Source organism: Cavia porcellus, unplaced genomic scaffold, assembly GCF_034190915.1.
Source record: "Cavia porcellus strain 051 isolate PalLab524CR breed Dunkin Hartley unplaced genomic scaffold, mCavPor4.1 scaffold_25, whole genome shotgun sequence".
NCBI lineage: Eukaryota > Metazoa > Chordata > Mammalia > Rodentia > Caviidae > Cavia > Cavia porcellus.
Genome location: NW_026947508.1, coordinates 47,762,142 through 47,785,351, shown reverse-complemented (window position 1 = coordinate 47,785,351; position 23,210 = coordinate 47,762,142). Strand labels below are relative to the sequence as shown.

Genomic DNA, 23,210 nt, shown 5'->3' with positions numbered 1-23,210 from the left:
ATGGATCTCCAACTCACCTTTGTCTTTGTAGTGCTCTCCTTCCGGTTGTGTGGCATTGTGGTGCATTTGCTGTGGGAAGTTGGTTACACATGGAGCCATACTCAGTGGTACTCTGAATCATATAGTGTGGAGTGCTGGTGTTACCAGCTTTGGGTTCTCTGCTAAACTTCCCAAGAGTATATTTCTGTTTGGTGAGAAAAGTTGCTTCCATTCCTCACTTGTCAAAACAACACACTGGTCCCCAGTACTCTTCCTCACAGTGTGACTAGCATGTGAAATGTGAGCCTGAGCTGCAGCCATGAGAAAGGGTCTCCTTAGCCCTTGTGCAAGACCCCTGAATTTGAAAAGTGTCCCATCTCTTGGAAATACAGTCATGTATTTACTATGGAGAGTTAAAGTTCTTGCTATATGTCACTTAGATAATGTTTATTCTGCAGAAACTCGCACAAGCTTCTTGAAATGAAGGGCAGCTTTACCATTGTGCTTTTGCCTACATTATAAAATATATCATAATTCATAGATTACATGACATTTTTTGTACCAGGGATCAAACTCACAACCTCACACTTGCCAGGCAGGCCCTTAAGCTGCTGAGCTAAATCCCTGGCCTTCACGTAACTTTTATTTTACGCATTTGTTCCCCAGAGAATTTAGTGTATTTTGGTCCAAGAGAATACAGCATAGCTGTAGAACACTTTCCTAGTATGCTAAAGCCCTGAGCTCCATCATTAGTATGACAGAATCTAAAATAGCTGCCTCCTCCAACAGTATGTATGTATGTATGTATGTATGTATGTATGTATGCATGTATATACATGTTGGTGCTGCAGATCAAACATAGCACCTTGTGAAGGCTGGGCAAGTGCTTTACTAATGAGCTACACTCAGCCCCCAGTCTCTAATTTAAAGGCAGGAAGGTTCCCATATCAGTTTGCATTAGAGCAGATACTCTGTGTTTGTGTGTGTGTGTGTGTGTGTGTGTGTTTTGTTTCTTTTCCTTTTTTGGTACTGGGGATCAAACTCATGCCCTTGCACTTGCCAGGCAGGTGCTATGCTGCTGAGCTAAATTCCTGGCCTCCTTTTCTTTTTTTAAAAAAGGGTCTCACTGTGTTGTTCAGGTTGGACTTGAAATCATTATGTAACCCAGGCTGACTTTCAGCTCATAGCAATTCTCCTGCCTCAGCTTCCAAAGTACTGGGATTACAGGTGTGTACCATCATCCTGGCATTAGAGCAGATATTATAAAAATCAACCCTGGTGTCTAGTGTTTGGTTCTATGGGAGAAGCTATAAGCTGAAGAAAAGAAGCTCTGACAATGTCAGGAACAGAGCAATCTAGTGCCCAGCCACCTTCTGCAAAGGGCCCCAGCTTGGCCTGCCTGTCACATCTATTGGGATATGATATCTCACAGCCCAGGAGCAAGCAAATATCAGAAGAAACCAAAGGGGTTTTCTTCTGGAGTTGATGGATATGACACATCAACATCTAGGATTACTGACATATTATTCAGATGCCCTTGGTGGCTATTCAGTGTGGACAGATGATGGACATTCTGCAGAGTATGCCCCCCCCCCACTGGTTACTATGTTTTTATTTGCTCTTTTTAAATTTTTCCTTTTTTTCCCCTGGGGGCTCCTTATGTAGTCCAGACTAGCCTTGAATTCATGGTAATCCTCTTGCCTTCATCTCCCACATGCTGGATTATAGATGATGCCACCATACCCAGCTTGATTACCTTGCTTGAAGCTTTGGGGCTCAGAGCTGGAAGAGTTATTATTTGGGAAGTTGAGCAAGAAAAGAATGAATGTTGCTAAAGCTTAAATGTTTGCAGCTTTAGTAGAGGGGGAGGAAATAGGTGGTTCTCCTATTCCAAACTAATCATATGGGTAGACGGATAACCTTACCTAAGTGGATAGTCAGGTAGGTGAGTAAACACTGTGAAGCCATTTAGTTCTTGGAGGTCACAGATTTGGACAAATGGGTGTCTGTACTAAGTATGTGCAGTAGCAAGCAAAAGAGATCCAGTTTCAATACCCAGTGTAAAAGGAAGGTAGTTGTGCATATCACCAAACATTGCAAAGAGCCAGAGTAGAGGTGCGCAGAAGTGTCTGCAGGCTCCAGATTCTGCATCTTAACACAGGATCCTTCTGTACACTTTTGGGAACAACTCTCAAGAAAACTGGACTCTAATGTGCCCACCTATCGTGTTAACCAAGGTTAGGTGCCCAATCTCGTAGTCCACAAACTACCTGGTAGGGGAGGTGTAGCTACCTGTAGGTGGAACTTGGGCCAACTCCCCAGCCAGGGTCTTCTGTGTTATTTCCTAACGTCCCATGACTTTTGAATGCATCATCCTACTTCTGCTACCTTCACACCACTCCCACTGCTGCATCTGGATGCAGGTGTAAGGAGGAGGAAGGATGTAAAGGCAACAGCAGTTTATACCAAGCTTCAGGTAGTGGGCCTTGTTCTTGTTTGCAGTACATGTCTGGTATGTACTTTCACAAATTACAGCTGTGCAGTGGTATGTACCTTTAATCATCCGAGCTACCTGGGAGGTCCAGGCAGGAGGGTCATTTATGATGACAATACCATTGTTCTAGGCAACTTAAGAAACTGTCTCAAGATAAAAAGTATAGTACAAATGGCTGGCGGTTTAGTTCAATGAGTGCTTGGTTCCATCCCCAGTACCATCAAAAATAATGAAAACACCAACAAAATCATTTTTAGACTACTGAGGACATAGTTCTTACTTAGTCTATTTGAATAGGCACATAATCTAGAAGTGCTTCTGACCTACAGCAGTAGTCTTCCTCTTCCCTGGCCTGGCCAGAGCATCCAGGACAGACCCTCACTTAATATTACAGAATTTCAGATCTTTACCCAGAAATGGATTTACACTGCTTCTTGGGGTCAGTCAGTCTGTCTGTCTGTCTGTCTGTCTGTCTGTCTCTCTGTATGTTTGTCACACACTCTCTCTTTCTGTGTGTGTGTGTGTGTGTGTGTGTGTGTGTGTGTGTGTGTGTGTGTGTTTCTTGTTTCCTTAAATGAGTCATAGCAGCTCTGTAGCCAGGTTTGGTAGCTGTCTTAGTTACTTTTTACTCATTGCTGAGACAAAATACCTAAAGGCCAAGTTGGGAAAGGAAAGGTTTATTTCTTACAGTTTTTGGAGGTTTCACACACTCAGTTGGCTCCAGGGCATGGCTGGGCCACAGTTCATGGTGGCTGCAAACAGCAAGCAGGAACAGGCAAAGAGCAAGACACACCTTCTCCCTGCCATTACATTACATCCTGGCTCCACCCCTCTGTGGGTATAGCACTGACACCATCAATCCAAGCACTAACAATAAACCATCACAAATGCACAATACAAATACTTGAAGCCTGGGGGCCCACAGACATAAACCATGACATTCCTCCCCTGGCCCCCAGGACTCTTGTACATCCTTTATACAAAAGACATTTAGTCCACCACCAAGAGTTTCCAAAGTCTTAAGTTTCAGCATTGCTGAACAGTCCAAGTCCCATGTCTCCTCCATGATCTATGGCAAACTCTTAACTGTAACCCTTGTACAAATGAAACAAGTTTAAACATTTCTCAAATGCAAAGGCACAAAATAAACATTACTATTCCAAAAGTTACAAACAGGGGAATATAAAGCATTGGAAACAAAGCAAATCCAACATCCAGCAGGATGAACATTAAGTCCTAGAGTTCCTTGCTCTGCATCTGAAGCAATATGGTTACAAGCTCCAAAAGGCTTGTGTGATTCCACCCCCAAGGCACTTCCAGGGATTTCACCTCCTGCAGCTTTTCTCTTAAATCCTCTCTGCTTGCTTTTTGGAGCTTTCCTTGGATCGTCCATATTTCTGGCTTTTCCAAACTTTTGGGGTCTCCACTGCACCTTTGGCTTCACCTTTATGTCTTCACAAATTGCCCTCTCAGGGGCACACAGCTTGGCCTCCCAGGCCCTTTGCAATAGAGGTAGAAGCCATCTTACCCTCAGAATTTGTGCATTTTCCTAGCACCTAAGATCAGCACCATGTGGATGTTGCCAAGGTTTGCTGCTAGCTAGAGCAGTACTCAGGCTTTTCTCTCTCTTGGCTGTAGGGGTCAGTTGCCTGGATCACAGGGCTCTGTTTAACTGATTGTGAGGAAAAGCTTCTCTATGTTGCCACCATTCTGGAACCTCATGTGGCCTGTCACCATTCTGGAAACTCATGTGGTCTCTGTCGCCATTCTGGAACCTGGTGCTCTGCAGCTTTCTCCTCTGAAAAAATTCTTTTACCTTTGCAGTGAGGCTGCACAGGGTGGGGACCTGCTTCCTGGGATGCCCCTGGCCCATCTTTCTTATTTCTCTGTTTTCCCTCAGCCATCAGAATCTCCACTGTCTTTACAATCCACAGCCTTCCTGAAATATTCTTTCTGGCCAAACTCACAGTATTGCAAATTATCCCGCTGGGCTCTTTCCTCTTGATTTGCAACATAAAGCTGGCTAAAAGCCCTCTACAGTAGCCATGCCACAGACTCAACATTTGATTGCTTTTTAATTTCTTTTTCAAGATTAATCAGTCCATTGCCCTTTGTTTCAGTCTCAGGCAAAGTCTCTGGACATGAGCAAAATGTAGACAACTTTCTGCCAACCCATAACTCACATCATGGGGAGTCCAACAACCACTGCAGTCCTTCTTCCCAGCAGAAATCTCCCAGGCCTGGTCTTTACCATCAGGCTTCCTATCAGCCTTCTGGTCTCCTGAGCTGTGACCACTATCTCCTCTACAGAACTGCCTAAGCTGCTCTAGCTCTATGCATCCAGGCAACACATCCAAACCTTTCCAAACTCTGCCCACAAGCCATTTCCAAAGCCATTTCTTGAAAAACATGGTAAGGTATAGTCACAGCAAACAACCCCATTCTTCGGTACCAAATTCTGTCTTAGTTACTTTTTACTCATTGCTGAGACAAAATACCTGAAGCCCAAGTTTGGAAAGGAAAAGTTTATTTCTTACAGTTTTTGGAGGTTTCAGTCCACACTCAGTTGGCTCCAAGGCAGGTGGGCATGGCTGGGTCACAGTTCATGGTGGCTGCAAACAGCAAGTAGGAACAGGCAAAGAGCAAGATACACTTTCTTCCTACCATTACATCATATCCTGGCTCCACTCTTATGTGGGTGTAACACTGACACCATGAATCCAAGCACTAGACAATGAACCATCACAAATGCACAATGAAAATGCATGAGGCCTGGGGGCCACAGACATAAACCATGACAGTAGCCTACTACTTCTTGTACTTAGGAGCACACTTCTGCTGATCTGTTTCTCTGTGAATAGCTTTGCTTGTTTCAACTAGAAAATTGTTGTTGTTGTTGTTCTTCTTCTTCTTTTTTTTGTTTTTTTTTTTTCTTGTTTCATCTGAGATAACACATTTGCTGCCTTCTCTGGTACAGTTACTCCCTGGTGATTGTTCCTGTAAGCTTAGCGGTAACTTAAGGAACTCTTAGTTGAAATTGTATATGAAACATTTTACTTAGGAACATAAGTTTCCAAAAGAAAGAAAAGGGGAAGAGAGACTGATTGACTGAGACTGACTAGGGTTTTTGTGTATCTGAAACATACTTGTCCTTTGTGTTCTAATGTCAGACTTACCATGCTTACAATGTTACTGTTTCACATAACTGTGTTACACAAATCACTTTTAGAGATGTTAGTATAGTAAAAGTGTAACTTGAGTCTTTAGAAATAAAGCATATATGAAACCTCAAATCACATTACGGAGTGCATGCAAGACTCACCTACCCACTTCCCTGCAGTACTGCCTTGGTATTGCATGAGTTTCTGTGCTGGTGATACATTCGGCATTGAAGGAGGTGTTGAATGGCTGGCTAAAGAAGAGATCAATGGGTTAAAACCACAGAATGACCCAGTGACTTATCAAGTACCCGTTTACTTAAAGAGCAGTGTACAATAGAAACTGTCCTCTGTTACTTGTTTGCTGTATTAGACGATAATCTTTTTGTGGTTAAAAGTCTGCATTACAGCTGGGAGTATGAAACACATCTATAATCCAAGCACTGGGGGAGACTGGTTACACAGAGTTTGAGGCCAACCTGGACTACATACATAGCAAGACTTTGTCTCAACATTCCCCAAACCACAACCACCCCCCAAAAACACTGTTTTTTAAAGTCTCTCACAAAATTAGGCACTGATGTCTCAACTGAGGTGTGGTTTCCTCTTCCTAGATACTGTTTCTTCATTGTTGAAGTAGGGTTTCATGTTTTCCCCTAATTGTCTTACTACCTTGGATATGAAAATTCTGCTTGAGTTTTATAAGTTGGTAGTAATTCTTCAATTCTCTGAAGTAATGGTGATTTGACTGGGAATCAAGAGAACTCTGTAGCATTTTTTATTTACTCAGGCGTTCTCCATAGTATGTGTGTGACTGTCATTACAAGGATGATGTTAATAACATTAAAACTGTAGAAGATAAAAGGAACTGAGAATATGTGTTATACTTTTGAAAATGCTCAGAGACTGTTCCATTAACTTGTTGGATGTGTAACAGTGCTTCTTTAATTTGAATGTCTTCTTTTTCACAGGCCTGAGTTGCTGGAGGAAGCCCAGAGGCAAGGCTTACCATTTTCACAGTGGGACGGGCCAACCGTGGTTGAATGGCTGGAGGTACATCCCTTTACTACAGAGACCTATGCTACATGACACAAGCTTGTCATGCATCTCCTGTCTCTACCTGATGTTCTGGTCTTTTCATTCTTCTTTCTAGCTCTGGGTTGGGATGCCTGCTTGCTATGTGGCTGCCTGCAGAGCAAATGTGAAAAGTGGGGCCATCATGTCAGCTCTGTCAGACAGACAGATCCAGCAAGAGATTGGCATCAGCCACCCTCTGCACAGACTGAAGCTGCGGCTGGCCATCCAGGAAACCCTGTGGCTCACCAGCCCTTCGGCTCCACCCACATTGAAAAAGGTATGTTCACAGAGGCTCTGTGTGCCCTCTGTGGAGGAGGAAGGCAGAGCCCACAAAAGCAGTAGCCTGCTAATGTTTCCGTGCTGCTTCCTAATCATACAGGGTGGTTTCAACTTAAAATTTCAGGAAAGCATAGTACAACCCCTAACTTGGAGGGGTTGAGTGATCCAAAGAAAATGTGTGAACTGCTTGTGTAAAAGTGTGGTTAAAGCCAGGCGTGGTGGCACATGCCTGTAGTTCCAGCACTCAGAAGGCTGAGGTGAGAGGATCACTGTGAGTTCTAGGCCAGTGGGTTACAGTGTGAGCAGCTTGAACTGAGTAATGAGATCCCGTTTCAGAAAAGACCAAAAAATAAATAATTAAATAAATGAATAAAACTTGGTTAGAAAGGCCTTCTTTAAGAAAGAAGGCTTTTTGAAAGGTAGAAAATTGATTGTCACAAATGTACGTATGAATTTATCAAAACTGAGTAAGTGTAAGGACCTCTTGAGGAAGGAAAAGTTAACATTTTAAGTAGCATTTCATCCTTGAACTTTGATTTCTATTTCATAGTTCAAACAATAATTAGTACTTGTACGGTATATAAAGGTACTTGCTAAGCAAATTATATGCGGAAAATATTGTTTTTCTTCAAGTATACAGGTAGCAAAATATACAGATAAGCCCAGGAATGTATAAACCCTTGCATACAATCCCCGGGCATAAATAAGCACCTGGCTATGGCCCCTTGGCTATAAACTAGGTTGGGCTGCCCTTACTTTGTTGTGTGTGGCTTCTTTCCTTCAGTCTTGTGCGTGTGAGTGCATCTGCATCACTGCACATATAGGCGGGACTTACAGAGTAACTGTAATTTGTGGCAGTCCAGAGGTGCCACTGACATACAGTTGACATGCTAACAAGGGGTGGTCACCTCCCAGAAATCCACTGGTTCCTGGACAGTTCTAAGCTTCTCTTCTTTGTGGATGTCTTTTTTTCCCTACAAGAACTAAAGGAGGAAAAATGCCAAGTTTCCTAGATGCACTGTGGTTGTGTGTCACGGCACCAGCAGGTGCTCTGGGTCTTGGGAGCTGCATGTGTCTGTCCAACCATGCCTGTGCTCACAAAGATGCTGTCCACTTGGGGAGTAGTGAAGAGCCCTCAAAGAGCTTCCTGGTGACTCTTCTGATGAAACATTGGTGGTTATTAGAAGGGAAGAGCAGGCCAGCTCTTAAGTTGCAAAGTTCAGGGGTTTTTCATTTAGATGTTCAACAAACTCTTAGAGCTGTGTAGACATCCTTCTGAGCAGCAGAGCAAGGTCTGCCTACAGTAACTTTATACACAAAAAAGTGTGAAGATTTTGTTGTTAGAGAATTATGAAAATGAACAATAAGCCTTTTTTTTTTTTTTTAACGTATGGCCAAAGAACACTTTCCCTTGGTGGAATGTTTTGTAACCAGTATCAGTCTGTTCTGCAGCTATTTCCACATTAATGTGGGCTTTGTAGAAATGAAGATGCTGCATGGCTTTTTCAAAGCTTTTAAGAACCCTCTTTCAAAAGGGAGCTTCTGCGATTCAGTTGAACTATTGGCAAGGACTAGACCTCACATCAGAAAGACTCTCCATATCACCAGTTACAAACACAGAAATTGCTGTTCTTGGGGAGCTTACAGTGGGCTAGCAGAGTGGCCATCAGTCTCAGGTTTGACTCAGATGGTGACAAGTGCTTTGTTTTTGGTGTTTGCATTGTTTGGCTCTCCTGTGCTCACTATCTTGTGCCCTGGCCTCCTGGGCTTCCTCTGGCTTTGGATCATCTGCTGAAAGCAGCCACAGGAAGCCAAGGCCAGAGCATCCTGTTGTTAGCCTGTGTTGGGGTGAGACTGCTTTCTGTGTGTTTTGTTTTATTCTTTTGTTTTGCTGTACTGAGGCTTAAACCTAGTGCTTTGGGAGAGCCAGGCAAAAACCCTATCATGAGCTATACCTCCAACATGGTGAGACTATTGAAAATACTGTCTATTGAATCATCAGTTACTGGGGAAAGTAACTTTTCAGAAATATAAAGTATGTTCTCATCCATACTTTTAAGCATGTGATCTGGAAATTGTGTGCTGTTCTCCTTATATTCCGACCACACTGTTATTGTTTAAAAGAGGATGAGCCTGTGTTAATGATCTCTGGCTTTCTCTGTGGGTGCCTGAAATGAAAATGTGCAAAGAGTGACCTTTGCCTCGTGGCTCCTTACTGTGCCTGTGGCTCATATGTGCGTCCTTCTCCTTTCTGTCACGCTTCCCTTGCCCTGGATGTGGCTGGTGCACTGGGGTCACCTTAGACCACAGGAAATGTCTGGTTAACACATGAAGAGATGGAAACACTCGCAGCCACATCTCAGATGGTCAGTCAGCCCTGCAGCTCATGTTCCAAAGTGGGTTTCCTACTCCAGACCAAAGGGCCCTTTGTCTTTTGTTGAAAACAAAAGTTAATTTGCATTTGTTTCAAATATAATGTGTTCTTTTTAGGTTATTAGCTCATAGCGTATAGTCGTATTTGCATTTTTTAGATTTTTACAAGAATTTAGTTTATAGATTTGCCCCATTTAGAGAAGATGTAATTTGCTTCTCCTTTTGGAGAGACCTCCATTGAGCACTGCGTTGTGGTTGTCTAACGCCAACAGTCTACTGTATGAGGTTAGTTGGCATGGAAAAAGTCTGCTCCTTGCATGGAAAATTGAAATTCTTGGATTTTCATGAGTTTTTGCATGAGGCATTGATATTTTGAATGTTTTTCACTCAGTCAAGGTGCATGTTCCCTGCAGAATTAATTTGCTTACACTACTAAAGTTCACTAATACTAATAGTTATGTTCTTTTACATTCCTAACAACCTAACATCAGGAAGATGAGGAGGGAAGCTGGATAAGGTTGGAGTCTTTCTATAATATTTCTTCACTCTGTAGCAACAAAAAGCAATTGAGGATGTAAACTTGTGTGACCTGCTTTAGTAGGTGTTTTTCACACCTTAATTTATTCATAGTATCATTAATGACTTGAAGAATGTAATCAAATAAATCACAGGATTAAAGATTACATCTCATGGATAATTTTGAACATTTCCCATATGGGATCATGGAAATTACTTTGAACGAAGGTTGTTTTATTTATGAATAGAATCTTTTATACAAAGTCCCCTGGTTTAGGCAACTCCTGAGTTTATGTACATGTAGTTCGTTGCTGGGTTAGTTTTGTTCTAAAATGTACTGCTGAAAAAAATCATGAAATACACTTCTAAACCTGAAAGTTGGCACGGGGCCTTTCCCTCTATGTCTTTATATTGTTATTTGACTAAGTACTGCCCTACTGTGTTGAGTTAAAGATCTTAGTAATGGAGTTCTCAGAAATTAAGGCTTATCACTTCACAGAGATTGAATTTCAGCTGCCTAACTCTTCACTACACAGAAAGCTCTGCCCCATGTTTTACAGTGTCTGAGTCAGATGACTTGGTTAAATTCCCAGCATCCCTCTGCCCTCTTGGGTCTTTGGTGGGCACAGTGCAGTACCAGGGGACTTGTAGTTCTTCAGCTTTTCCCAGGGGCACGGTATTCGGGGGCTCAGAAGAGTTAGCATATGTCTGAAAGCAAGTATAAATGAGTTAAGATTAGAATTTGCTGATTCCAAGATGATGCTTGAAACAGTTGCTTCTGTTTGCATTTCTAAAGGTTGTTCAGTTATAGCACTTGGTTGTTTGTTTTGTTTGTTCATTTGAAAAAAAGAGAGGTGGAACTTGGTGACACATATGGGTCATCCCAGGACTTGGGAGGTTGATCAAGCATGTTTGTTGCAAATTTGAGACCAGCATAGGCTACATAGTGAGTTCAAGGTCAGCCTAAACTACATAGTAAAATCCTGTCTCAAAATTACAAAAAGTTTAGAAACAAAAACTAAGAAGAAAGAGAATAGCTACTAACTGGGTTTCCCTCCCTGGGTTTAGATACTCCCTGCCTCTAGAATCACTTAAATTCACCTAGTTAGAGGTCTCTCTACAGGACCAACAATGACCATCAGTGAATTAAGCAGTGCATTTCATAATTACGTAAGTTTCAATATATTCCAAAAGACAAAGTAGAATATGGTCACCACTTCAATATGAAATAGCATCAGAGACATAAAGTGTAGTTGAATAAGCTTAACATTTGCTTTTTGCAGTGACCATATAAAAGGGGCCCATGCAGAAGATTCCAGATTTACCCCACATGCAATGTTCTGCAGAAGCTTGGTGCACTTTGCCACCATCCTTTCCCAGACAGAGCTGCTAGGACAGAGCTATGCTAGCACAAAGCATTGTGCTTTGCCCGTGCTGGCACTGGGTGGCCTCACTCCTGACTGAGCTTTGGAAGGAACACTCAAGTGTGGTCAGAACTGTTCGCATATCAGATGTAAGATATGACTGGCTGTGTAAGAAGGCTGTGCCAGCTGCCAGGAGCCATTAATGAGCAGGACAGCTGCAGTCCCACTCTCATGGAGCTCGCATTTTACTGACCTTGAGACTGAGCGTGACTTGTCCATGCTTGGAGCATGAGGTCCCTTTGCACACTTCTTCAGAAGGCTGTGGTGGCAGCCAGGGAGAGGAGGAGGCTCTCCCTCAAACTGAGTCTGAGCTGTCAGAATCTGCATTATCAGCAACTGCAAAAGTAGTAAACAGAGATATGGAGGGTTTGCTTCCGCACAGCTTTTTATTTGGAAGATTTCTTCTACTCATTAGAAGAGAGCATAGTCAGCAGGCCAGAAAACATCAAATATTCAGGCTGTGAATCCCAGGCCCATGAAAGTATGACTCAAAGGACTGCATCATGGTAACATTGTTAGGTATCTTAATGGTTACCATAGTGGTATATTTGTCACTCATCATTTAAAGAAAGTTATGAAATCTTTTCTGTTAGAATTGGAACATTCCTCTTAGCTGAGCCATCCCTTGTATCTTGACTGGAACAAATAAAATACTAGAGTGGAATCCATTGTTCTAAACCAAACATGGAGGCCATGCATGGTGGTTTATGACTGTAATCCCAGAACTCAGGAGGCTGAGGCTGGAAGATATCAACTTAGAGACCAGCCTGGGCCTAGTGAGACCCTGTTGTAAGGGGTTGGGGATGTAGCTCAGGTTAGAGTGCTTGCCTAGCAGGTATGAAACCCTGAGTTCAAGCCAGGAGAGGATGGATGGGAATGGATAGTTTTTATTTTAAAGGATTCCTCAATGTACCTTAGGATTCCTGTGAATGTAATTTAATCTTCCTTAGCTGGAGAGCATAACGAACCATTCTCTGTGAAGTGGTTGTATATCATGTCTATTTTTCATTGTACAGACCTTGGACATATTCTGTTGAATTGGTTGCTAAGGGTTTTATGCAGTTTAGTGCCATTATATAAGATACTTCTAAAATCTCAATTTCCAGTTCATTTTGTATATTTAGAAATGTTAATTTTTGTGTATTCATTGTATATTCAGCAGCTTTGCTAAATTCATGTATAAATCCTAATAGCTATTTCATAGACTTTTTCAACAATGATAATTGTGTCATTTACTAATAAAGAGAGGTTTATGTCTTTCTCAACTCATGCCATTTTTATGTTTTTCCTGCCATTACAGTGGCCAGGTCTCCAGCACAGCCAAACATAAACGGTGACAGTGGACACCCCTTGTGCTTCTTTCCGTTCAGGGAGACATTTGGTCCCTCATTGTGAGGTTTTTAGCTGCAGGCTTTTGGTAGATGACCCTTAATAGATTGAGGCGGTGGGTCTTTCGTCCTAGAATGCTGAGTTTCATAACTGAATGATGGATCTTGTGCCACATAAGGTATTATGAGACATGGCTTTCTTTGCTGATCTCGTAATTGGGCAAATTTCATTGATTTTTTTTTTTTCCTCCTCAGTTGGTGAACCAACCTATTCCTGAGTCAGTAAACCTACTTACCATGATTCCTTATTTTTGGTGTAGTGCAGACTAGTCCCAAACTCGAAATACTTTTGTCTCAGCCTCCTGAGTGCTGGGTTTACAGGCATGCACCACCATACCACACCACAAAAAAGTACGTCCTGAAGCCAGATGTGATGATGCACCCCTGTAGTTGCCAAAACTCAAGAGACTGAGCCCAGAAGTTGGCTGTTATAATGTCCTATGACAATTGGGCATTAAACTAAGATGGACATCATACTAAGAGTGGCATCAATATCTCTTTGCATAGGGAGTGCTTGTGCATAGCCACTGCACTCAATCCTGGTAATATAATGGGAATCTCTGTCTTTAAAGGTTGTGGGGAGGGGCTGGGGATTTAGCTCAGTGGTGCAGCACCTGCCTTGCAAGCATGAGGTCCTGAGTTCAATTCCCAGTACCCCCCCCCCAAAAAAAAAAAAGAAAGGAAAAAGTGTAAGTTATATCTGGGTCAGATTGATTGACAGTATTGTTTTTGTCCGTAGCCTTCCTGATTGTTTTCCTTTTCTTAGTCCTTTTTGGTTTTTTGATTGGCACATTGAACCAGTTGTTAAGAGAGGAGTGTTGAAGTCTTCTAAATTTAATTGTATTTTTCTGTTTTTGTTCTTAGTCTCATTAGTTGTTCATTTATCATTTTAAATTTACTTTTCCTGATTTTCAAATACACTTGTCATTTAGGAAGACAAAGTATTAAAAATAAAATCAAAACCAGCTAGAGCTCATTTGAATGATTTGAATTGATTCTTCAAACTTGTTCATGAGTCATGATCATTCTTTATTCCTATATTATTATATTGAAAACTAATTCAGAAAAGGAATTTATAGACAGGTATGATTTTTCTATAGCTTGGTAAATTGTCCTAAATGAGTCATAAAGTTTTGCCAATATGATTTCTGTTGGATAAAACTTTAGGAATTTGAAAAGGTAGGAATGGGAGATCAAATATTTAGAAATTATGAAAAGCAATGTTGTCATTCATTTAGCCTTTAAGAATGGTGTCTAGATTAAAAATCTGAACTGATGTCACTCATTTGTTGAAATCAGACACTTGCATATGGGGACATGGACCACGAGTGGATTGGCAATGAGTGGCTGCCCAGCCTGGGCCTACCTCAGTACCGAAGCTATTTCATGGAGTGCCTTGTGGATGCTCGGATGCTGGACCACCTGACCAGGAAAGACCTGCGGGGGCGGCTGAAAATGGTTGACAGTTTTCACAGGTGAGGCAGTGCAAGTGGTTCTTCCTAACGGATCAAGAGACTTCACATTGCCACCATAAAATAACCCCTTATTTTGTAAATAGGAACAGCTTCCAGTGTGGACTTATGTGCCTGAAAAGGTTAAATTATGATCGTAAAGAACTGGAAAGAAGAAGAGAAGAAAGTCAGCATGTAGTTAAAGGCAAGTACATTATGCCGGATGGATGCAGCACATGCCTGCTGCCTCCCAGGTAGCCTGGGTGATTGCCTGTTTGAAAAAGTATAGCAGCCAGCTGAGCTGGCACATACCTGCAATCCTAGCACTCTGGGAGGATATAGCAGCAGAGTCACAAGCCTAGCCCAGGCAGCTTGGACTCCGTGAAACCTTCTCTCAAAATGAAAAGTATAACAGGGCTAGAGATGCAGCTCAGTGCAAATCCCTGTGTTTATTCCTGAGTACCTCAAAAAGAAATCAAGGGCTTAGTGATAAGGCACTTGCTTACCACTTGCATTGCCCTGGGTTTGATCCCTAGGACTGAAAAAAAAAAAAGCACAAAATAATCATACATTTATCCGGGAATTACACAAATTACAGTTCCAGCTACTAAGAATACTAAGGCAGGAAGATCACAAATTCAGGGCCGACCTGGCAATTTAGTGAGACCCTGTCTCAGAACACTAAAACTAGATTTGAAAATTAGGGGTGCTAAGAATGTAGTTCAGTGAAAAAAGACTTGCCTAGCATGCTCAGGGCTCTGGCTTCTGTCTCTAGTACCACAAAAAAATAAATCAGGGAAGACTTTTAAGTGGAAACAACTGGCTTGGCATGATAACAAGAGGAGGGATGAAAAGGGGTGCCCTGAGACAGTGTGTGCTTATCTCAGTCTGTAGGCTACCCTCTTGGTGCTGGCATTCTTTCATGTAGTTTTCCTTTTGTTGTTGTACACTGTATACGCTCTCTCAGAGATGCTGCCTTATGCTATTAGATCAGAGCAAGGCAAACAAGCCACTGCCTTTTGCTTACTGGATAGAGGTTAAAACTACAGCTTTGGGAGCTTTTTCTAAGGCCTGTGGCAGCATGCAGGGCACACAGTTCTGCTCCCAGAGGGAGGGAGAGGTCAAGGCAACCAATAGCCTAGCACCCATAATTTTGTAATTTATTTATTTATTTTGAGACAGAATTTCACTAAGTACCCTGGTCTGGGATTACACCTGTGACCCTCCTGCCACAGCACCCATACTAACTGGGATTGCAGTCCTTACAGAAACCACAGAGTGTCCTGTGGGCAAAGGAAAGACATGTCAGAAACAGGCCAGGAGGTAGGAGAGGGCATGGCAGCCCCCTCAGTATGACAGGGACAGGCATTTTCTCTGAAGACAACACTGAATGTCATGCTCACGAGAGTCTCTCAGAATTCTCGGTAGTTACTAATAGCACTGCAGTGATGAGAAGAAATGAGACTTACTGAATAATGATCAAGCACTGTGTCAAGTCTTCCATAGTTGATTCATTCAGGCTGCATCGTGGTTCTGTTATTTTCATCCTCATTCTGATGTCTTTTTCTAAATAAAATAAAGGATTATCTATTGGCCAGGGATGTAGCCCTGTGGTAGGACACTTGCCTAGTCTGTGCAAGGCCTGGGTTTTAATTCTTTTAAAACAAAGAATACGTTGAGGTCTATTTAGAAAAGAAAGTCATGGCCGGGGATATAGCTCAACAACAGAGCGGCTGCCTGGCAAGTGCAAGGTCATGAGTTTGATCCCTGGTACCAAAACAAAGTTGAGAAAAAAAATCAGACATGAAATGTATTAATCCATTTAATTTGTTTTCTATATCCCCTCTCCATATTTTGTCAGTTGGCAAAAGCAGTCTTTGAAAAGATTGGTGGTCAGATATATTTTTACAGAGTGGCAATTTTTTGATCTGTAATAGAATACATTTAATAATTATCTTTGTATGATATACGATTGCCAAAATCTAATATGCTGGAATGTCTTTAAAATTCTTTCTTTGTAATATATTAAGATGTTGATATGACCAAAGCTTCAGAAGCACAGGGGCTGGGGTATGGCTCAGTGGCTTAGCACCTACCTGGTAAGCACAAGGCTCTGAGTTTGATTCCCAGTACAACAACAAGAAAAAGTAAAAGAAAACGAAGGTCAGAAGGTCAGAAGCAAAGAGTTTGTGTTGAACTCAGCAAGGTATCTGAACTGTCATGGTATCTGCCCCTTTCATGATGGAGAAGCATTTCAGGAGACTCTGGGGTCTGTGTAGGAAACATGCTTATACGTGCTAGGTCTGACTCTGACCCTCAGCCTGATGTTTTTGCAGTCTTAGGATTGAACCCCAGGCCTTGTACATACTAGGCAAGTGATCTGCCACCAAGCTACATCCTCAGCCAATCATGCTGTATTGTTCCCTGAATATATCCTATCCACAATCTTACTGTGACACCTGAGTGCACTAGGGGAGGCTTCTAAAGGGAAAGTTTTTATTAGAATGAGGCAGAACCAAAACAGCTGTGTCTAGGTGTGTGTCTGTCAGTATTTGTGAGTGTGGAGTCCATTTTCAGGAGCTGAGGGATCAAGATCCATGCTAGGAATCTTTCCCCTGCATTGCAGGACATGTATGATGAAGAGGTTTTCTGAAGCCACATTTACAGTTGTTTTGTTCTTTCACAGATGTGCTTGTTTGGAGCAATGATCGAGTGATTCGCTGGGTCATATCCATTGGCCTTAAAGAATATGCAAACAACCTCATAGAGAGTGGGGTTCATGGCGCACAGCTGGCCTTAGATGAAGCCTTCGATTACAACACATTGGCCCTGTTGTTACAGATCCCGACAGAGAACAGAAAGGTGACAACGGAGTCTGTGCCTCTGTCTGCTTAGCCACAGTGTTCGGTTTTTCTGTGGTTCTAGAATACTTATTTTTCATTTGAATGGAGAGAAAATTTAACTCTAGACAACTAGTAATCACTTTCCATAACTAATCTATAATATGGTAGTTCAAAATAAGCAAATGCTTGATTTTTCACTATCTTTTCTTTCCAGTTTGTGTTGCAAGCATGTGAGTCTTTGAAGTCTTTGTTTTAAAAAATTGTAATGTGTAACATCCTTCAGATATATTTAGTTGTTGTTTTGTTACTTCAGGCTCGAAATGTCTTGGACAAAGAATTTGCCGACCTTTTGGTCCTTGGGACTGTCAGACGTTTTGATGTTGTAAGTTTTCAGCTTTTTTCTCCTCTCACTGCTAGGAATCAACCTCAGGGCTTCACATATGCCAGTTGAGTGCTCTACTACTGATCCTTGCTCTTGGTCCACTACTTAATTTTTGGCAACCTTCAAAAATTATTTCTATATTGTCAAACAGATTGCAGCCTGCGATCAAAGTCTTAAGTTGTGTTTTGGTGACAGCTGACTGTCCTGCCCCAGTTCTTCTGTTTGGAAGGTTTCTTTCAAAAGTATATTAAATTTCCCCTCATGCTAAATCATAACTAACCTGTTGCCATACATTACGATTGTCTTCAGTGAGCTCCAAGAGTACTTGATTTTCACAAAGAAGATGGAAGCTGAATCTGGAAGCAAAGCATTTGTTGGATTATTTGTAGCCAGAATATTTTGAAAATAAATAAAAGTACATTATATAGCAGGCAAGAGCTTGTCCACAGTAAGAAATAAAATATTCTGATGGGTGAGAAAATCACATCCCTGGTGCCCAGGACTGCCCTCGTTTCTCCAGTTGGGGCCCAGCAGGAATGTAATCATGTTTCCTCTCACACTGAAGTTCCAGTGTGTGCAGCACATTGGAAGGTCACCAGGAAAGGCTAAGTAAAGCAAAACAGTCAGGGGCTTAGGAGTCCTTCTGAAGGACAGTTATCTTTATTAGAGTGTGCCTGTTCTGTGTTTTCATTTGCCAGGAGCATGACAAACACTTTAGGAGAGCACCTTCATGGAGAGAGAAGGTTAGAGAAAAGGCCATTCATGGCGTGGCAACTGGGTCATCAGAGACACTCCCTGCAAACTTCCGAGTCTCTTCTTCCAAGTCTTCCCACTCTGTGCAGCCCAATGAGATCCAGATGGATGGTATGTGGTGGGCCATGTAATGCAACACTGGCTGGGAGCATGTGCGCGCTAATAATTACCTAGAGTGGCCATTGTATGTGTTACAAAGCATCTGAGTTTGGTTGCATGCCCAGGTGTCAATGGTTCAGGATTAGCCCTAACATTTGTTGGAAAATGGTTAACAACAATAATAGAATTTTTAAAAAATCTGTCTGGTTGAACCTTAGCATCCTTGCCCAACTAATAAAGTGGAGCACCCATCTGTGCTCTCAGGGCTGAGGCTGATGCACCTGTGGGGTGCAGTGTGTGGCAGGCAGCACTGGCTTGCCAGGAAAATTGCAGTGTGACACTTGGGACTTCTCTCCACACTAGAAGAAATGGCAGAGTAAACTTTAGCTCACAACTTCCAGCTTCTGCCAACTCTGTCTTTCCTTTTCCCTTCCCTCCAGTGTTATCTTTCCATATACTTACCTTGTGCCACCTGAAGAGGGACAGGGAAGAAGGCAGAAGCCTTGTGGAGACCGCTAGGGCAGCCCTGCTGCCTTCTCAGTGAGAGATGGCAAGGCATTGACCTTTCCAGTGCAGTCGGGATGGCCCTTATGTAACTGCTGACTGAAGAGTGCAGTTGGCTGAGAGGAGACCTTGAGTCCCTGCCCACCTAGTAAAAGGCACTGATAGGGTCCTGAGAGAGCCCACATCCACATCCAGCTCTTGTGGTAGCAGGGACATGACCTTGAGCAAGTCATGCAGCTGTGCTGTGCCTCAGTTTCCATATCTGTAACTTGGGCATCATAGTAATGTGATTTTGATGCTTCAATGTGTCATGTGGGTGAAGCTGATGGAGTCCTGAGCCTCGTGCATTGCTGACAATCTCAGTGTTAGGTGGAGACTTCATTCCTTCTCATTCCTGATGTACATGGTTGTGCTGTATAAACTGTACCAGTGGGGTTGTTACAAGTTTCCTGTTGTTAGCCCCCTGTGTAGGTAGTTTTCCTTTTTTCTCTTTCTTGCCTGTATGAAAATCAGAGAAAAATACATTTATATAAACTTTTTAAAGCTGAACACTTTCCAGTGTGTCTTTTAACTAGTAAGTTCTTAAGAATTAACACTTTCTCCCTCAAGGTGTCTTACAAATGTTGGCAAGGCATGGAAGTGCATGCCTGTAATTCCAGTACTTGGGAGGCTCAGGCAGGAAAATCATGAATCTGAGATGTATGTGAATCATAAATCCAGGTTAAGGCTATACTGAGCTTCATAGGAAGACCTTGTATCATAAATAAAATAGATAAGTAAGTAAGCTGTGACGGGCCTTGAGCTTAATTTCCATTGGCTTACTAAATAGTCTAAATGAGTACTCTGTTGTTTTCCCTGTACCTTCAATTTCTGTTTCACTATAAGAATCACATTTTCTCTCTGAACATTGCAAGCAATATTAACATAGCTGGGTGTGGAGATCACCTGTAATCCCGGCACTGGGGAAGCTAAGGCAGGAAGGTTGCTGAGAGCTCAGTACCAGCCTCGAATTCACAGGGATTGTAGGGCCAGTGTGAACTACACAGGGAGACCTTGTTTCAACAAAACAAAACAAAAATAAAGGGTAGTATTAATGAGTCTGTTTGTTGTTGATTTGTTTTTTTGGAGGCATTTTTGTGGTTGTGGTTGTTGTTTTGGGGTTTGGGGTGGTACTGGGGAGGGAGCCTTCTACCTGTACTACACACCACCCCTTCTTTTATTATCCAGAAAGGGTCTTGTTAAATTGTCCAGGCCTGGTTTGAACTTGGAGTTTTCCTGCCTCAACCTCCCAGAGTGCTAGGATTACAGGCATGTGCAGGCAAACTGTGTAACACTAAATTTAAATGGATTGAATAGAAAAAGTTGTCAGGGTAAATTACATAGAAGATGTCTATGCCACATTGGTAAGAAGGTGGACTGTTACAAATGACTTGCGAGGTGGAGAGTATAAGATAAATTACAGCATGTCTCCTAGACTTTAGAATGAAGGTTTACAATGACTGCCCAGTCTTACCAACACGGCCAGCTATCTGTCTTTTCTAGAGCTATGGCAAGATGTTGCTAAGAAGTATTCCTGGTATACTTGCAGGAAAACAAAACACTGTACAACTGGGAGTGTAAATATCTGCAGAAGATGTTGCAAGCTCTTTACCCAGTTTGTGACAGGGCTGTACTGCCTGTTTAGCCACCCAGTGTTTGTCAAACAAGGACCCCTGCCTCCGTGTTCTCCATCCTTTTTTGTAGAAACTGAGACAAGCTTTAGTCTTCTGAGAAGCACTGGCCATGGCCTCTGGGCTGTGCCTCTTTGCCTGCAACCCACCCTGAGAGCAGTGCCTGCAGAGCAGCTGGGGTTCCCTCCTCCCCTTCGTGCTGCTGATTCACCCCATTCATTCCTGGAGGTCTAGCTGTAGGGCACAAGGAAAAGTCCAGTTGCTATATCAAAGTGTGGCTTAAGGAGCTGCAGAGTAGCTATGTTAGGTGGTTGTCCTTTCTGTATGTGCACACTGAGGTGGTTTGCACTTCCAAGGGGCCCTATTGCTATTTTAGGTGCCAGTGTCCCCTTGGGTGGTGACAGAACCACTCTGGGCAGCCCTCTGATGCTCTTGCCTCACTCTCCCAGGCAGTCTTAGGATTCCTCAGTAGACACCATTGTAGGTGTGGAGATGTGTGTCTTACCTGTGCCCCGTGTGAAGTGTTAAAACTAACAGCACTTTGTTTTTGCACACTTCCTCTCATGGTTGTTGGAACAGGCAGTGTATCAGAAACACAGAAGTTGGATTCTGCGACAGTCAGGACTTCCTCCCGTTAAGCCTCCTGTTGGTGAGTAGAGAGCAGCGTAATCCCTGGAGATCATCCCTGTACAGCAGGGTGAAGCTGTAACAGGGCTAACAGTGTGGGTTTAGACCATGCCAATTTACATGGGGATCTTCAAAATGACAGAAATAGTAGCTCTGTACCCATCAAGGCGATTTTGGTTTTTAGCTGACCATAAAGAGGGCTGTGTGTCATTTTTGTTCTGTTAACTTTTATTTTTATTAGTAAGTTAGTTGTACTTAAATTCATCATGGAGAGTTGGTACCTGTACTAGGACATCTTAAATCTTTTTACCTCCCCTCTCCTGTGTCCTTGTGTCTCCAGTTTTAAAGAAAAACACGTTCGTCCCCATTTTTTCCTAAAAGCTAAAAATGCCTACTCACTTGAAGTGATGATCTGCTGATGCCATTGTTGGGGGGTGGGCAGGAAAGCAGCAACTGAGGAAAAAAGCACCCCAAAAGCTGACCACACCAGGAGGCCAGAGCCTGAGATTGGGAAGCATCTCTTCCACTGTGTTTATACACAGTGGTACACAGCTCCTATACTGGCTTTGTTACAAACACACATGTACGCACACATATATGGGGAATTGAACCCAGAGTGTTCCCACTGTGCTATATCCCTAGCACCCCATCCCCTTTTTAGTGGGGACAGGGTCTTCCTAGATCATCTAGTCCTTGTTCAAACTTGCAATCTTTCTGCCTCAGCCTTCTGACATACGGGATTGCAGACGTGCCACCATACATGGCAGACATTTTAAACACAAAGCTGCATTGCCATGCCTGGGCGCCAGTGAGCCACTTGTGTCCTCATGGTCTAGAGCTCTGACTGACTGATGGCAGAGGTGTCATTGACCCGTGATCAGAACCCCAGCTGGAGCTCTGCCTACTGTGCTTGTGTTCAGTGCCTCAGCTGGAATCTGGGATGGGCTCCATAGTCTTTTAACTTTAACTTTTAAAACTGTCACAAAATGTAAAACCTCTCTATTCCATGAGCAGGGTCCTCAGTGTTCTGCCTGCTGACGCTCCAGCAGGGAGGAGGCAGGAGGCCTGGGGAAGTGGGCCCCAGCGTGTGTGTCTGAAGTCATGGTCCTTTTCCAGGTGGTTTGTGTTAAGAGAGGCTTTCTGTTTGTTTTTATCTTCCAGTTTTCCTGCACTACTTCTACAGATGATGTGCAGCATTTGGAATCCAACAGAGACTACATTTTTTAATTCAGTCGAATCGCTATCTGTTAATACTTGTTATATGGATATTTTATAACAGAGTTTTTAATTAATAAAAAATTCATCAATAACATAGAGAAAATATTTTAGAATTTAATGTTTCTTCTATTTTTGTAAACTTAGGACTTTTCATTTATATAGTTACTTACTTTTTCATCTATGTTTAGATATCTCTGGAAGCAATTCATGTTCTTATATCTAATTTTAGTCTTTCAAATGAATGTACTGTAGTGCTTGTATGTATAAACCCTATGAACAAATACACGGCTTTTGTAAATTGTGCACATATTGTAATTATTACTATTTAACTTTTTAATGATAAGCCATCCCTGAAAAAATTAGTTTACTACACTTTTTTTTGTCTTTTTTGTTTTTATCGGTACTAGGGATCAAACTCAGGACTGCCTGCTTGCAAGGCAGGTGCTTATGCCACTGAGCTAAATCCCCAGCCCAGTTTACTACATTTATAAAATTGTTGTGACATAAGCAATGTGCATTATCCTTCACCTTGCTCTACATCAGTCATTTTAAAATCAGGAGACTTCATTCCAAGCAGTTGTCATATTTTGAGGTTGATTGACCTTAACTGTTCTTTTTTTAGCAAGAAATCAGAGTCTAATAAAGTCGGGACTGAACCGTTGCACCAGAGCACTATAGAACTTTCTTAGCACTGGTTCCCTTTTCCCCATCCTGTCTCTGGACTTGGGGAGCTTGTCTTCAGAGACTTGACCAGAAGCCATGAGCTTGGAGCTGCTCTCAGCAGGGCTGGAGTGGCCAGGGGTGGACCCCAGCCTGGCACCTTCCCTGCCTCTTTCCTGTGAGCATGTGGAAGGTGCCTCCAGCTATTCTTAGAGGACCAATCACTGAGCGCTGTGCTCACATCTCACAGACATTGGTGCATGAGCAGATGAGAGCAGGAAACCCTGAAAATAAAGTTGTACAACTCTAACTAAT

General features: G+C 42.5%; 1 protein-coding gene across 1 annotated transcript in view; it reads left to right on the top strand.

Annotated features, from left to right (window-relative positions):
* LOC100714092 (liprin-alpha-1-like) overlaps positions 1 to 19,818 on the top strand; it is a 56,554-nt gene extending 36,736 nt beyond the window's left edge. The window contains exons 13-22 of the mRNA XM_063235139.1: positions 6,603 to 6,684; positions 6,785 to 6,985; positions 9,291 to 9,353; positions 9,852 to 9,874; positions 13,984 to 14,163; positions 14,247 to 14,344; positions 16,826 to 17,001; positions 17,296 to 17,364; positions 18,063 to 18,228; positions 18,657 to 19,818. Coding sequence (XP_063091209.1) covers positions 6,603 to 6,684; positions 6,785 to 6,985; positions 9,291 to 9,353; positions 9,852 to 9,874; positions 13,984 to 14,163; positions 14,247 to 14,344; positions 16,826 to 17,001; positions 17,296 to 17,364; positions 18,063 to 18,228; positions 18,657 to 18,760 — 1,162 coding nt within the window. The 3' untranslated portion in view covers positions 18,761 to 19,818. The remainder of the gene's footprint in view (positions 1 to 6,602; positions 6,685 to 6,784; positions 6,986 to 9,290; positions 9,354 to 9,851; positions 9,875 to 13,983; positions 14,164 to 14,246; positions 14,345 to 16,825; positions 17,002 to 17,295; positions 17,365 to 18,062; positions 18,229 to 18,656) is intronic.
* The last annotated feature ends 3,392 nt before the right edge of the window (positions 19,819 to 23,210 follow it).